Source organism: Trachypithecus francoisi, unplaced genomic scaffold (assembly GCF_009764315.1).
Source record: "Trachypithecus francoisi isolate TF-2019V2 unplaced genomic scaffold, Tfra_2.0 Lachesis_group11, whole genome shotgun sequence".
NCBI lineage: Eukaryota > Metazoa > Chordata > Mammalia > Primates > Cercopithecidae > Trachypithecus > Trachypithecus francoisi.
Window position 1 is genome coordinate 109,553,373 of NW_022681456.1, and position 16,791 is coordinate 109,570,163.

General features: G+C 36.9%; 1 protein-coding gene across 1 annotated transcript in view; it reads left to right on the top strand.

Moving 5' to 3' along the window:
* ABCC9 (ATP binding cassette subfamily C member 9) overlaps positions 1-16,791 on the top strand; it is a 152,504-nt gene that overhangs the window by 120,695 nt on the left and 15,018 nt on the right. Inside the window, 5 exon segments of the mRNA XM_033222695.1 lie at positions 10,228-10,329; positions 11,169-11,289; positions 12,537-12,667; positions 13,726-13,804; positions 16,674-16,782. Of these exon segments, the coding sequence (XP_033078586.1) occupies positions 10,228-10,329; positions 11,169-11,289; positions 12,537-12,667; positions 13,726-13,804; positions 16,674-16,782 (542 nt within the window).

Below are 16,791 nucleotides of genomic sequence, written 5' to 3' on the forward strand. Positions count from 1 at the left end.
TAGTAGGGGGTTCATAAGCCAATGAGCTGGAGTATCAAGTAGGAGAGATGAGAAAGACATTCCAGAAGGCAAGGAATATAGTTTGTAGTCTGTACAGTCCAGAACATGGATAAGCTACTTTGGCGGTAATGGTGAGTTGAGTGTAATTTTTTTTAATAGGTATTTGCCAGTTTTGAAAAGAAAAAGCATGTTTATCTGTACTATTGAGAGAATCTTATTTCCACTAATTGCGTTTCAGTAATATATAGGCTTTCTTCCAAAACACAACAGAAAAGAGAAGGAAGATGGTAAAGGGATTTTAATAAGGTAGAAATGAAGGAGCCCAAGTTAAAATCTGAGTAGTTGATTGACTGATACAGATTAACCTAGAATCTTAGACATCCTTGTGAGCTTTTGTTATGATTTCTCACTGGTTTGTAGAGATTCTCTACAACTATATTAGTCATTATGTAGAAATTATTCAACAGCACCGCATAGTTATTTTTCACAAAATTTTGATAGAAGTATTGTTTGCTGATAAATTCCCTCAAGGTAGCTGTGACCATTGGAAGAAGGCGGGGCAGAGTTTCTTGGGAATTACATATAGATAAATAAAGGCAAGTGAAGTGTCACTTAGGATTTATCACAAAACCAAAACATTATTCCCAAACCCTATCCAAACCATAATTCCATAATTCCTTGTTTTAATTCCTTGTTTTGATATGTGAGTGTCTGTGTGTGTAATTTCTGTGGTTCTATAAGGGGAAAAAATCATATATGAATAATATAATTACTGATGAAATAGCTTACTGAAAGAATATCCTGAAATCATAAGGGAGAAATGTTAGCAGTTACCTTTGTATCTGGTTTTCCTGAACTTGAAGATCAAGTATGTCTTTTAGGGGCAAGCATATTTGCCTTGGACTTGAGGTGAGAGTCTGACCGACTCCTGTTTCTACTCTTTAACACTTCCTGCTGTCAGGTTAATGGATACGTGTTGAACAAGAATCTTCAAGCAAACCATATGCTCTGTTCTCATAGCCAGAAGACAAGATATTAAAGCCTTAACACTGCCAAGAAAGGGAAGGTCAGGAAAAATTAGAAAGGAACAGCAGCCAAACTCAGAATGGTTTTGTTTAGTTTGATTCATAACCCAATACTTTAACCCCCATGTGAAAAAGCAGTTGAACCTGCCTAAATATAATAGAATCTATATCTTGAATTCCACCTGCAAAAAACAAAATACTGACACTTGAAACAGGAAGGGCAGAACAGGCCATTCATTTGGTTACTTTGTAATACATTTGTTACTCTTTGCTTTCTGTGTATTGGAATCCTTCCAAGATTTGCAATCTAGTCTTATTGCTAGAACTCTCCCTAAAAAATTAATACAAAAGACTGAGGAGTATTTTATTTTCATTTCTGGTGGGCAAAGATATATTTTGGCAAGAAACATTTGTTGATTTATTGCAAAGTTCCAGGCATATCTGCTGACAGAAGTCAAGGTTCAAGGTCCTTTGGGTATGATTTGCCTCCGTCCATTGTATTTATATGTCAGTAACTTTATATGGATAAACACTTGTACACACGCACACATACACACTCCTCTAGACAATCTCAGAGATCCACTGTGAGACAAGTCAGATTCACTGTCGCTCTGATCTTCTGAGTGAACTGAGAGTTTTCATTGGAACCAGGTGTATTTAAATATAAATACTATAATCCAAGAACATATGCCACAGTAGGAGTGTTAAATAAGGTAGATGACTTCTCCTGGGGAATAACCTTTTCTCTCAATTGTGCACATATAAATGACCTCATTACTACTGTGTTTCTGTGGGCATGTCCACATCACTAGAGACAGAATTTTAGTTTGGAATAACTGGATCTTGTGTGAGAAAAATGAAGTTGAGATATAGGACCTTGGAGACTAGGGTGTGAACTGTTTTCTACACCCCACAGCTGGATATATGCTGCCTCATAAGTCACTTTTTTAAAAAAAGTAATAAAAATTTCTATTTGGCCCAGTACATCTGAGTTGATCTTATCTGTGGTATGGTCACAACCCCATCTTTGTCATGTTACTCAGTAAGTTCACATAAATACCTGCTTCTAGCAAATATTCTTAGAGTTCCCAGAGCAGGAACGCAACCGAAATGGTACAAAGAAGGTCACTTCATTGAGCATAAATTAGAAGAGGCAAGCAGGATTTCTTCACACAGATTTCACTAACTATAATTCATGGACTCAGAGCTATAATGGAAACGGGAGAAAACATGATATCATTGCTTTCTGTGGCTATGTTTCCCCTCCCTTCCTCTTCATGCCCAGTTTTAACTTTCCAAAGTCATGTCACTGCTGTTAACAGAAAACCTCAAGAAAGAAGAGAGAGAAACCAGAGTAGAAACACCTTTTGTTGAATTTGGGAAGTTCTCTGAACCTCATCCAATTTTTGTTTATCTCTTTTGTTTTTTTAATTATACTTTAAGTTCTGGGATGCATACGCAGAACCTGTGCGTTTGTTACATAGGTATACACATGCCATGGTGGTTTGCTGCACTCATCAACCCGTGATCCACATTAGGCATTTCTCCTAATGCTATCACTCCCCTAGCCCCCAACGCCCTGAGAGACCCCAGTGTATGATGTTCCCTTCCTTGTGTCCATGTGTTCTCATCGTCCAACTCTCACTTATGAGTGAGAACATGTAGTGTTTGGTTTTCTGTTCCTGTGTTAGTTTGCTGAGAATGATGGTTTCCAGCTTCATCCATGTCCCTACAAAGGACACGAACTCATCCTTTTTTATGGCTGCACAGTATTCCATGGTGTATGTGTGCCATATTTTCTTTATCCAGTCTATCGTTGATGGGCATTTGGGTTGGTTCCAAGTCTCTGCTATTGTGAACAGTGCTGCAGTAAACATATGTGTGCATGTATCTTTATAGTAGAATGATTTATAATCCTTTGGATGTATACCCAGTAATGGGATTGCTGGGTCAAATGGTATTTCTGGTTGCAGATCCTTGAGGAATGCCCACACTGTCTTCCACAATGGTTGAACTAATTTACCCTCCCACTAACAGCATAAAAGCGTTCCTATTTCTCCATATCCTCTCTAGCATCTGTTGTTTCCTGACTTTTTAACGATTGCCGTTATAACTGGCATAAGATGGTATCTCATTGTGGTTTTGATTTGCATTTCTGTAATGACCAGTGATGATGAGCTTTTTTTCATATGTTGAGATAGAGACATGAAAAACCCTTCAAAAAAATCAATGAATCAAGGAGCTGGTTTTTTGAAAAGATCAACAAAATAGATAGACTGCTAACCAGACTAATAAAGAAGAAAAGAGAGAAGAATCAAATAGATACAATAAAAAATGATAAAGGGGATATCACCACTAATCCCACATAAATACAAACTACCATCAGAAAATGCAATAAACACTTCTACGCAAATAAACTAGAAAATCTAGAAGAAATGAATAAATTTCTGGACACATACACCCTCCCAAGACTAAACCAGGAAGAAGTCAAATCCCTGGATAGAACAATAAAAAGTTCTGAAATTGAGGCAATAATTAATAGCCTACCAACCAAAAAAAGCCCAGGACCACACAGATTCACAGTCGAATTCTGCTGGAGGTAAAAGAGGAGCTTGTATCATTCCTTCTGAAACTATTGCAAACAATAGAAAAAGAGGGACTCCTCCCTAACTCATTTTATGAGGCCAGCATCATCCTGATACCAAAACCTGGTAAAGACACAACAAAAATGGAAAATTCCAGTCCAATATCCCTGATGAACATCATTGTAAAAATCCTCCATAAAATACTGGCAAACCGAATCCAGCAGCACATCAAAAAGCTTATCCACCATGATCAAGTCGGCTTCATCTCTGGGATGCAAGGCTGGTTCAACATATGCAAATCAATAAACATAATCCATCACGTCAACAGAACCAATAACTAAAACCACATGATTGTCTCAATAGATGCAGAAAAGGCCTTCGATAAAATTCAACACCCCTTCATGCTAAAAACTTCAATAAACTAGATATTGATGGAATGTATCTCAAAATAATTGTTTATTTTTTTTTTAAATATAGAGCTTTCTTTTCTTTTCCCAGTCGTGTTAAGTAAGAGTTAAGACAGTCATGATTTATCCTCTTTGTCTGCACACACAGTTTTCTCTATGGAAGATCTAGCCTTGCCTACCATATTCATTTCATATTCATTTTGAATTGCAAAAAAAAAATAAAGGCCATAACACACTCAAATCATAAAAGGACAAGAGACTAAAAGAATAAAATAATTTGGCTGGTAGATCATTTGGCTGGTAGAAAGCGGCTAGACTGTGGCTGGCCACCAGAGTTGCTTTGGCAGCAGAGGGGACTGTTTTTCCTCTGGGTGCCAAGTGAAGCCGGCCGTGGTTGAGTGCAGTGTGTCACTATAGCCTAACCTCTGAATGCTGCTTGCGTCCTTTCGTTCAGCAGTGTTTTCTCTTCATCCCTTTGCACTAAACAATTCCAGTTCTTTGGCATTGGTGTTTTCAGTTGCAAAAACGGTGTAACTTTATCTAAAGGCTGTCTTTCCAAGGCTTTGTCTTGCTATGTGGTGAAAGGATAAAAGAAAATTCACATCAAGAAGCCAAAAATAAAGACTTTAGAGTCAACAGGCTAAAGTAAAAATGGTCTTTAGGGTGAACTTGCACAAGAGTCTAGTTTGTGAGACAACACTGCTTTTTTGTGTGTTCACAATTCAACGACAGACAGGGATACAGTGATCTCGTAATTTGGAGGTCCTAATATATTCTTGCAGATACCCAGTGGTACCGTAATGTGCTCCTGAGTGCTATACGAAGGAGAGGGATCACATACTTTTCGGTTGCTATTAACTATTTACAAGGCTGCTTTATAGAGAATTACAATTTTCATTATAATTCTAAATATAGATAGATGTCTTTGAATCACTAGAAATCTGAAAGGAGGCCTCTCTTTTGACATGGGAATCTTCTGGTAGGGAGTATTGAATTCACAAAATTGATGGAAGTTATAATTTACTATTCTACAGATAAAAGCCTTCTTTTGAAAGTAGATAATTCATCTATGTTGTAACTTCTGTTTCCTAAGTTGTCTCCCGTTTCATTGTATCATTTGGATGGAAGGTGGTTTTCACTGAGTAGATTGCTTAGGATGCGTAAGGCCACAGCAGTAGAATAAATGCTATTAGTGATCCCTAAGTATTTGCTGTCCTCTGTGAAAGTTATGCAAACCATGTGCTTCTCCTTTCTTAGTTTATTGCCTCTAAGCCATTTTGCTACTCACATATTTGCAGAGGAACGGAAAGATGTAACCATAGGGTCACTTTATGGTTCATTAAACTTGTTATGTTTAACAGTAAAGGAAGTGAAAATCGGAGACCTAACAAAAGCATTTTTTTTATTTTTATGTGTTTTTATTTTTTTTATGAGATGGAGTCTGGCTCTGTTGCCCAGGCTAGAGTGCAGTGGCACGATCTCAGCTCACTGCAACCTCTGCCTCCCGTGTTCAAGCGATTCTTCTGCCTCAGCCTCCCGAGTAGCTGGGACTACAGGTGCCCGCCACCACACCCAGCTAATTTTTTGTGTTTTTAGTAGAGACGGGGTTTCACTGTGTTAGCCAGGATGGTCTCGATCTCCTGATCTTGTGATCTGCCTGCCTCGGCCACCCAAAGTGCTGGGATTACAGGAATGAGCCATCGCGCCTGGCCACAAAAGCTTTTTATGTTAGTTATTAACTTCACATTCCTATACTACTGTAATATTTGAATAGAAGTGATTGAAATTTAGTGATTTTGCTGTATATTTTTTGAAAGGTATAGTACAAAAAGGGGCTTCATCCCTTATGCAAATCAAGATAAAAATCTGATCAGAAGTATCTAAAATATTTCCAGTACTTTAGGAAAAAAAAACAAAAAACAGTTTTTAGCAGTGATAATAATCCAGCAGTGAGCTGGAAAGTATCTAGTTAGTATGATGAAAAGACAGCCTGAATGGCTTTTTCTTTAAAAAGAAAGTTTAGGCCGGGCGCGGTGGCTCAAGCCTGTAATCCCAGCATTTTGGGAGGCCGAGGCGGGTGGATCACGAGGTCAGGAGATGAAGACCATCCTGGCTAACATGGTGAAACCTCGTCTCTACTAAAAATACAAAAAACTAGCCAGGCAAGGTGGCGGGCACCTGTAGTCCCAGCTACTCGGAGGCGAGGCAGGAGAATGCCGTGAACCCGGGAGGCAGAGCTTGCAGTGAGCCGAGATTGTGCCACTGCACTCCAGCCTGGGCGACACAGCGAGACTCCGTCTCAAAAAATAAAAATAAAAAATAATAATAAAAAAAGAAAGTTTAAAAATATTTTTATAATAAAGTAACTTTGTTACAGGTACTAAACTATAGACATATTGGCTTTCAAACTATAATATCTATTTGAATTTAATAGATTATAGATTTTGAAAATCAGTTCCTCTTCTGAAAATTTTTGCTATGAAATGTACCTGTAAAACTATCTTTCTTTTGCTGAAAGGTCAAAAATATTTCTAAAACATTTTAATATATGAATTTGAGCATATTTGTATTGCTGGCCTAATAACTAATAATATCTAGCGATTGTACTGAAAATTATACAAGTAGTTTTGAAACAATAACCACGTGAAAGGGGCCCAGAAAATACATATTGACTACAACTTATTGATGAGTCTTCTCCTTTTTCTCCCATCATCTGTCTTCACTTCTTTTGCTGGCCCTTTTGCCAGAATAACACTACCTACCTGTTACCAGAATTATCATTTTAATTCAACAGAAAATAGTTTAAATTATCTTCTAATCAAATCTACCATGTCATTCTTTACAGTGGGTGAATTCGGGAGCCCAATTTAGAATACAAAGATTTCCATAGTAAACTAAACTTAATAGACAGAAATTGACTGCATACTGTTTTACCTTTCCTTTATTATATTTATATTCATATTACTCCCACTTTTTAATTTCCATTTATTTAAACCCAGTGATTTTTGATAGTTCAGTCAGCTATGACCTTGTTATATTCTAGTCCAAATCTGTTCTTTATAAAAAACACAGCAACAGCATTTTGTGAGTTTTTTTCCCACAATAAAAATAGTAAAAAATATATATATAATAATTTGGAACTGAATAATGAAATTCATGAGTTAGATAAAAGTACTTTTCACTTTAGAAAAGGAAATAACTCATAACACTTAAACATAGCAAAGTTTTTGTAAGAGACTCATATTACAGTTCTAAATGGGCATGGGAGTTAAAAGATTATAAAACTCGGTGTTGGACTTCCCACTTTATAAAAAATACACCCTTATAGTATCTTTACATGTTCAGCTCTTAAAACCTGGAAATGAGATTGGTGGAGACTTAAATGATTCATACAAATCCTAAAAGCAAAGTTGGGAGAAGTCCTAAGTTGGAAAATACTCAGCTCATAGAAAAACTCAGTGAATGCTTTATGAAGGGGTGAATTTATCTAGTCATTTACTGCACAAAGAAGTACTGAAGTTTCACAATCAATGTATTTAGCATTATTCCTATTGCTGGAGATAATAATGGTAAAAATTCAAAGACCCTGTCCTCATGGAACGTAGATTCTAATGAGAGTAGATAGAAAATAACCATGTAAACAAACAAGCAAATAAGATTGTTTCATACACTTCAGAGTGCTTTGAGGAAAATAAAACAGGATGATGGGATAGAGAAGAGCCACAGGGCTGGAGGTAGGAACCAAGAAAAGGAAGACTTTTCCAAGGAGGTGATATTTGAGCTGACCCTCAAATGATAGGAAGGAGCCAGGTATCAAGGACCTATTGACAAGCATTTCAGGCAGTCATTGGGAGAAACAAAGTTGATGTATTCCCAAGAATAGGGAAAAGGCTAGTGTGGTCAGAGTATAGTGAAGGAGCAGAATAGTAATCTCAGACGAGGTCAGAGTAGACAGAGTGCAAAATCCAGACTATATCATATAAGGCTTTGTAATCCATCTGAGTTTGAATGTATTATAAGTATAACAGGAAGGCACTGTTAATTCTAAACAGGGGCGTTATATGATGTAACTTACATTTTTAAAAGAATGTATGAATGAATGAATGAAGTCAGCTGGCAGGAGGTAGAGAATAGAAATTAATAAAAGAAGTACCTTGCTTCAAACTCTTAACATATATACCACTCACAGAAATTTCTCAGAAGACAGATGACATATGTTTTTTAATGTCAAGGCAGACATACCTTGCTGGAAGGATTTTCTGGTATTAATTTACTTTCTGTAACTTATTACAGAAACTCTATGAGACTTTTAGAAAAAAATAATGTGGAAATAACAATGTATAACACAAATTTGAAAGTATTAACTTTACCCAAAATGGCTGAAAGGAAAAAATTCATATTGCTGTAAATATTTTAGAAGTATTTGGGAGCACTTTGGCATGTATAAACTGCAGAAGAGCAACCCAGACTGGTTATTCTCTGCATCTGTATAGTTAATTCAGATGAAGAGGAAAAGAGAAAGAACTATCTAGTAGGGGTGTGGCAAGTTGTTAACAGAAGGATACACCAGAAGAGGCCATCAAAGGAAGTATTTACTACCTCTGTAGAATTTATTGCCTCAAAGGATTAACTCTATGTGATTTTTTTCCTTTAATCTTTGCAAAGATCATGAGCATCCATATGGAATTAAATTTTAGTGCCTGCTTTAACCTTTGAGGTTTTTATGATGCATACAAATTTTTAAGTTTGCTTTAAATATTTGAAAATTATCCAAAGGAAAAAAAAAAAAAGACATTCTGGTACGTGGAGATGGGGAAATCTAATTAGTATTTAACATTTTTATTCCTTTAAAAATCCTTGTGAATTAAATATCATTTATATTTTCCAAGGAAGAAACAGTCTCAGAGGGTTTTAAATTGCTTGTCTAAGCTCATTAACTAGTAACTGTCAAGGTCAGTGTCTGAACCCAGATTTTTGATTCCACGGCTGGGATCACTGGTTGTTCCAACAGTTTGATCTTTGGAGCTGTTTTTAAAAGAGACAGGAATGTAAACATGTGAGCTCATTTGAGAAACATCTCCATTCTTTGACTTCAGCATGTTCAACATTCCATTCCTGTCATTAATGTGTTATCATCTAATTGTGAGATTGTTGTTGAGGGACCACAGACAAATCTATCTAGAGAAGGAGTTTTATCAGTGGAATGAGACTTGAGATAATTCTAGAAAGTGACCATATCTGAAATTCTATCTGCTTTGGTGATGTGTGACACATCAACATGAGAAGTTTTTAGAATTTCTTTTTTGAATGATGAGACAGAACAACACCTAGAATGTTGGGAAATGGGATAAAAAGAAAGCATTAGGAAATGGACAGATGTCCCTATCTTTTATTTGAATCTATGGCTGTTATTAAAGAATTGTTTTAATTTTGGAAAAGAGTTTGTAATTGAATCATATACTATTTAAATACATTAAGACATGTCCATACTTGTATTGTCTGAGCAAACATAGCCCTTATTCTTATTTACATGAAATCTGTAGGTTTAGTGTCCCAGACTCTGAGCCCAGATAGTTGACAAAAAGTTCAAATACTAGGTTGGAGCCAAAGTAATTGTGGGTTTTGCCATTACTTTTGCATCAACCTAATACAAATCCCAACAAGTTAACCAGAGACAAATTTCTGCAAGGGCCTCACTACATGACACAAAGGAGCTAATCACAATCCTGACATAAGCACACATGAAATCTGAGCTAGAACATCAGGTCCAAAAGTAATTGCTTGTCTGGCAACATAATGCAGTAGAAAGTTGGAAACAAAAAAAAGAGGAAACCCTACATCTGATCCTCATTGTGCCACCAATTATAGCTTAACTTCTGGCAAAATGTTTAACTTCTCTGAACCCATATCATATATATATATACCCATATATATATGTAACTCATATATATATATGCTAAACATCCTGTATATATGTGTGTGTGTGTGTGTGTGTGTGTGTGTAGTGAGAGCATGGAATCACTCTCCATTCCAGCCCTAACATTGCAAGCTATTATTCTTCTATATCTTAGGTATTCTTCCTCTGAAACTTAACAGGACACATATGGAATGATGTATATTCTCTTAGTGATCACCTCTGTAAATTGATTGAAATATTTGGTTTAAGAACTTGGGAGTGACCTTTTAACATTTTCTCTTGCTTTTTCAAAGGATTATCTGGGAGCCTGCATTGTCCTCACTGCATCTATAGCATCCATTAGTGGGTCTTCGAATTCTGGATTGGTAGGCTTGGGTCTTCTGTATGCACTTACGGTAGGTATGGATAAAAATATCACAGGAACAGAAAACCAAACACCGCATGTTCTCACTCATAAATGGGAGTTGAATATTGAGAACACACGGACACAGAGAGGGAAATGACACATGCCAGGGTCTGTCGGGGGTTGGGGGTGAGGGAAGGGAACTTAGAGGGTGGGTCAATAGGTGCAGCAAACCACCATGGCACACGTATACCTATGTGACAAACCTGCACGTTCTGCACATGTAGCCCTTTTTTTAAAGAATAAATAAAGGGAAAAACATCTCATTTTGTGCAATGTTGGAGGGTCTACTACAGTTATTATCAACTCTTATTCATGGATGTTAGAGGAAAGGTTTAAATTCATAAGAAGATTACATCTTGCAAATAATAGTAGATTGGGGCCCAAACCCAGGTTTATAGAACAGGTTGGATTCATTTCTAGCATTGTGAACCAATTTTTAAGAACTTCTCAGATCTTGTGGTCAGAGTACTCTCCAGGCTGTTTGGGATCCCTGTCCTGAGTTGAACACAACCCAGTTGGGGACGCTACAATGAATGTGAATATACACGAGATAAGTGCAAACAGAAGTGTATACCACTATCCGCCATGCGGGGAAATCAGGACAGTTCACAAAATAGTGATGCTTATGGACCCTTGAAGGGAGCAGACACCTTCTTTGCTGATAGATCACATGACATTCTCCTTGGTCTCTAACATTCTGCAGCACTTATGAGTTGTATCACACATGTACACTAATGGTCCAAGTTATCTCGTTCCAAAATTTCCGGTGATTAACTACAACTTCTTACTTAAATTTATTAAAAAAATTTTTTTAATCACCTGACACAGATAACCAATTATTTGAATTGGGTTGTGAGGAACTTGGCTGACCTGGAGGTCCAGATGGGTGCAGTGAAGAAAGTGAACAGTTTCCTGACTATGGAGTCAGAGAACTATGAAGGCACAATGGGTATTGCTCTAAATATTGTTTGTTTCACTTAAATATTTATTTTAATCAAATATTAGTGTGTGTTAGGCATATTGTTGTTTCTGCTTTTGCTTTCCACTTCAATATCCAGAAAACTGTCTCTCATCTTGGCGTTGCTTGATTATATACACCTGAAAAGATGTGACTATTTATGCCTGAAAAGTCTTGGATAAAACCAGAGTCCAAACAGATATTTATTTAATGATATTTAAAGAGACTTATAAAAATATTTGGGCTTTATTACATTAATTGCTGACCTAAACTATAAACTATTAATTCTCTTTCTCAAGACGTTATTAACTTAGTGTCAAGAAATTTGGATCTTAAAATACGGACTGAGATTCCCAACTTTGCTAGAATAAAACTGTCAGGAAATTCAATACTGAGGACAGAATAATCTTCATTAAATGCAAATCTCCAAGCTTAAAAGGCATTCCTTTACCTAAGTTTTTCAACAGCCATCTAGCTCTTCAAGGACAAAATCCAGAAAACTTAGCTAAGATCATGAGCCCCTTCGTTAGCCAACCCTTGTCCATCTATCTTGTCTCATTTCTTGTCATCCACCTGCACCGCTTTTACTCTGGCCACACTAACATGCTAGGCTTTCTTTTCCTCTTTATTCTCCTATGTACATATATTTAAAATGAATTTCCCCAGCTCCCATCCTCTAAGATTCATCTCAGGCACTGGTTCCTCTTGGAGCCCTCCTAGACCTCCGAGGTTAGCACCGTAGGTTTGCCTTCATCATGGGGCCTCCATGTAGTACTGTAGGTGCTGACCTACTGGACACTTCCCCAAGGACACAGCAAGCACCTCGAGCTGTGTCTTTCATCTCCATATTCCCAGCACCTTGCACAGCACCTCTCACATTTAAAGCACCTAAGTGTTTAATGACCAACTGACTGAACAAATAAATAAATTCAGAAAAGAACTATCTCTGTCCAGTTTGAATAGAATTGAGTGACGGAATGCTAAGGAGAGGTGATGATGGTTATGGCTCCAGAAACAAACACGAAAAAACTGTCTTAAAAGTGCTTAATCAAAAGGTGTTTATTTGAATATGATTTAAATTTTAAAAAAAAAATCCTGCCACATAGTTTGGTTCAGTATTACTTTAAATTTAGGAAAAAAAATCTATATGTATAAATGTATTTAAGTATGTATACATTTCTTTCTACATCAATCTCTATCTGCCTATTATCTGTCTATTTCCCCACTCCATCCTCCAGATCCTTCTCAAGTTCCAGAACATTGGCCACAAGAAGGCGAGATTAAGATACATGATCTGTGTGTCAGATATGAAAATAATCTGAAACCTGTTCTTAAGCACGTCAAGGCTTACATCAAACCTGGACAAAAGGTATGAAATCATTGCATTTTATTTGTTCTCTACATAAAACCTCTGATGGAGTCTGCTTTTTACTACCTAAACTCTTCATACTTCCCAGCCAAGTAAGTATATTCTCACTGGCCTCACATAATATTCCCTACCTGGTGTAGGTCAAATTATCTGCATAAAAGAAAAAAGGGAGAGATAGGATCAGTCTACAATACATGTTCTCCAAGTCATATTGTGATTCACTAGTCTCCCATGAAGATGAGAAAAGTCAACAATAGGCATGTTTTTAAAAATTTCTGTCTTCTGGCTCCTGGCCAAAATAGCCATCCCCTTGGGAACCTTTGCATTCATAATAACTCTAGTCCCCAAATTACTTCTTTTAGTTATCATGAAAAGAATACGTGGGCAGAATAAAATGGAATCATTCTGCTTTGCGTTATAAAACTATCACTTCTAAGATAATATGGAATCATTATTTGTTAGTCCAACAATATATTAAATGTAAAAAAAAGCCAAGAAGAAAAAGCAAGGCAATCACATGGAAATAAAAATAATTAGAATGAAATCATCGAAGATTTGATGAGGACTGTTTTTATATTTTTATTTTTTATTTTTTGAGACAGGGTCTTGTTCTTTCACCCAGGGTGGAGCACAGTGGCATGATCACAGAGGCTCGCTGCAGCCTCGACCTCCTGGTCTCCAGCTATCCTCCCACTTGAGCCTTCCAAGTAGCTGGGTCTACAGGCACACACCACCACACCCAGCTAATTTGTGTATTTTCTTGTAGAGATGGGTTCTCACAATATTGCCCAGGCTAGTCTTGAACTCCTGGCCTCAAGTGACCTACATGCCTCAGCCTCCCAAAGTGTTGGGTTTACAGGTGTAAGCCATTGTGCCCAGCCTGTTTTTATCTTGATAATGGTTTATAATGTAGACCTAAGAAAAAATGGTGACTATAATGTAATTATTTAAACATAATTACAGTTTTATCATAATATCTTAAGTTAAAAAATAAAACAAGCTAATCTTCTGTCCTTTGTCTGAGTCCTCTTCTCCTTGAGTGACAGCTGTTTTCATAGGTGGGCATATGTGGTCGCACTGGCAGTGGGAAATCATCGTTATCTCTGGCTTTCTTCAGAATGGTTGATATATTTGATGGTGAGTTGCTAACTAAATTTTTTAAGTGGCCATGTGGTGCTTTCCTTTAAAAAAATCAATTTACCTAATCCTGCAGAAATAAAAAGCAAATATTTATAAGGACTTTGTGCTCTACACATGGTTGAAAGCAGATATCCCAAATAAACAGCTCAAAAGTAAATAAAGGACATAGAATTGGGGAAATAAAATGATGAACCTTAAACTCGTGTCTATACATTATTGCTAAAGCATTTTAATAAACTGGTGAAATGAAAACAAGACCACCCACTTTGAATAGCAGTAGGTGGAGGTAGAATTTCAAGAGAAAGAAAGGGAGGACAACTGCCTTGCTTCCTTTAGATTAAACACATGTCTCTTTCCAACAAAGGAAAAAAGTACAAGGAGATAAGTAGTCTGCATTTTAAATTTTTGTACGTAACTCTTACCATCATCTGCTTAATAACATGGCTTAATGACACTGAACATTTTGTGAGGAGGCAACCTTTGCTGCAAAGTGATAAAGCTCATGATAACAACATACACAAAACATACACATTCATCCACCAAATTATTAATAATATGATACACAAGAGCATAGAAATAACTTAATCTTTTTTTAAAAAGAAGTCCCATTATTTAGTCTATGAAGTGACCTATAAATAGCCCAGCACATAAAGTATCTTGAATGAAAGAGGATCCAGCAATGATTTGATCAAACTTAGTGTACTTGACAGTACAAGGAGTGCTTACTATTATTATATGTAATGATTATGATTATTATAGTACTTTGCATGTTTATTGTACTTGACAGTTTATATTATTGAATTTAATATATACAACGGCTCTGTGAGAAAAAAGAGGTCAGTTTATGAACAACAACATGGAACTATAGTAAATGTAATATCTGTGGGGTTTAGATTCAGGAATAAGGTAAACTTCTGTTATGAGGTTAGTAGCTTATTTTTTCCATGGCTAGTAATAATGCACAGACATTTTAAGGACTTTCAGTGGGATTAAAGTTATAAGGCAATTAAGTGATCAAAAATCAATTGACATTTTTCATTAAAACACTGTGTTTATGACCGATCATGTTAGGTTAGCCTGATCCTCATGAGTCCAGACACGTGATTTCAGGTCCCATGTGAACTATCAATGATTTATTCTCTTTTTAATAGCAGTAGGCTATTAGGATTTTAATACATAATTTATTATTTCTGATCTATTATTCCTGAAAGACATAGGTTAAGCTAATCTTGTCTACTCTAAATCTATCTGGTAAAAGGACTGTAGCTACCATTCTGAGCCTGACATCTTATCTCACAAGGCAATATGGTCTCTGCACAAAAGTGGTGTGATTAACTGCATATATCATGGTGGAGAAACAACATCAACACTGCACAAATCTCTATAAGTCCATATGCAGTATGGAGAAATTTATTAAAACTTGATATTCATATCACAGAATGTACTTTTCTATTTGTAATGCATTGTACTATTAAATCAATACAGGAGTGAATGAGAAAGATCCTGGTTTTTAAAGAGCCTATATCCTAGTTGGGGAACAGACAATAAAAAGATAAGTAAAGGTATATAGAATATCAGACCCGCCCACCCCATGAAACTCGAGCAGGTCTCTGGAAGCCATTTGTTTAAAAAAAAAAAAAAAAAAGTTTAGAATATCAGATTCTGATAAATCCCATGGAGAGAAATAAAGTGGGAAGGAAGATAAAGGGAATACTAGAAGGGAAAGGACTCAGGAAGGGATAAAAGTACTTTTTGGTTGGTATGATCACATAAACAGAATAAAAACTCTGAATTCTTTTAGGAGAAATATATAAGAAAGACAAACCGTCACCAAATGTGTATATTATGTAGAGACACATGATTTTTTTTTTTTTGAGACGGAGTCTCGCTCTGTCGCCTGGGCTGGAGTGCAGTGGCCCGGATCTCAGCTCACTGCAAGCTCCGCCTCCCGGGTTTACGCCATTCTCCTGCCTCAGCCTCCCGAGTATCCGGGACTACAGGCGCCCGCCTCCTCGCCCGGCTAGATTTTTTTTGTATTTTTAAGTAGAGACGGGGTTTCACCGTGTTAGCCAGGATGGTCTCGATCTCCTGACCTCGTGATCCGCCCGTCTCGGCCTCCCAAAGTGCTGGGATTACAGGCTTGAGCCACCGCGCCCGGCCGAGACACATGATTTTTTTATTATACTTTAAGTTCTGGGGTACATGTGCAGAACGTGTGGGTTTGTAACATAGGTATACATGTGCCATGGTTGTTTGCTGTGCCCATCAACCCGTCATCTACATTAGGTATTTCTCCTAATGCTATCCCTCCCCTAACCCCCCACCCCCCAACAGGCTCTGGTGTGTGATGTTCCCCTCCCTGTGTCCATGTGTTCTCATGTTCAACTCCCACTTATGAGTGAGAACATGTGGTGTTTGGTTTTCTGTTCCTGTGTTAGTTTGCTGAGGATGATGGTTTCCAGCTTTATCTATGTCCTTGCAAAGGACATGAACTCATCCTTTTTGATGGTTGCGTTGTATTCCATGGTGTATATGTGCCATATTTTATTTGTCCAGTCTGTCATTGATGGACATTTGGGTTAGTTCTAAGTCTGCTATTGTGAATAGTGCTGTGATAAATATATGTGTGCATGTGTCTTAATAGTACAATGATTTATAATCCTTTGGGTATATACCTAATAATGGGATCACTGAGTCAAATGGTATTTCTAGTTCTAGATACTTGAGGAATCACCACATGCTTAAATCGAAAAGTTGGTCTCTTGAATTTCAACCCTGAACTAGGAAATAACTTTCAATTTGTAAACAAATATTATTTCACTTGTGATTTGACTATGTGTCTGTAACTTCTGTTTCTCCTTAACAGGAAAAATTGTCATTGATGGGATAGACATTTCCAAATTACCACTGCACACACTACGTTCTAGACTTTCAATCATTCTGCAGGATCCAATACTATTCAGTGGTTCCATTAGGTAGGTAAC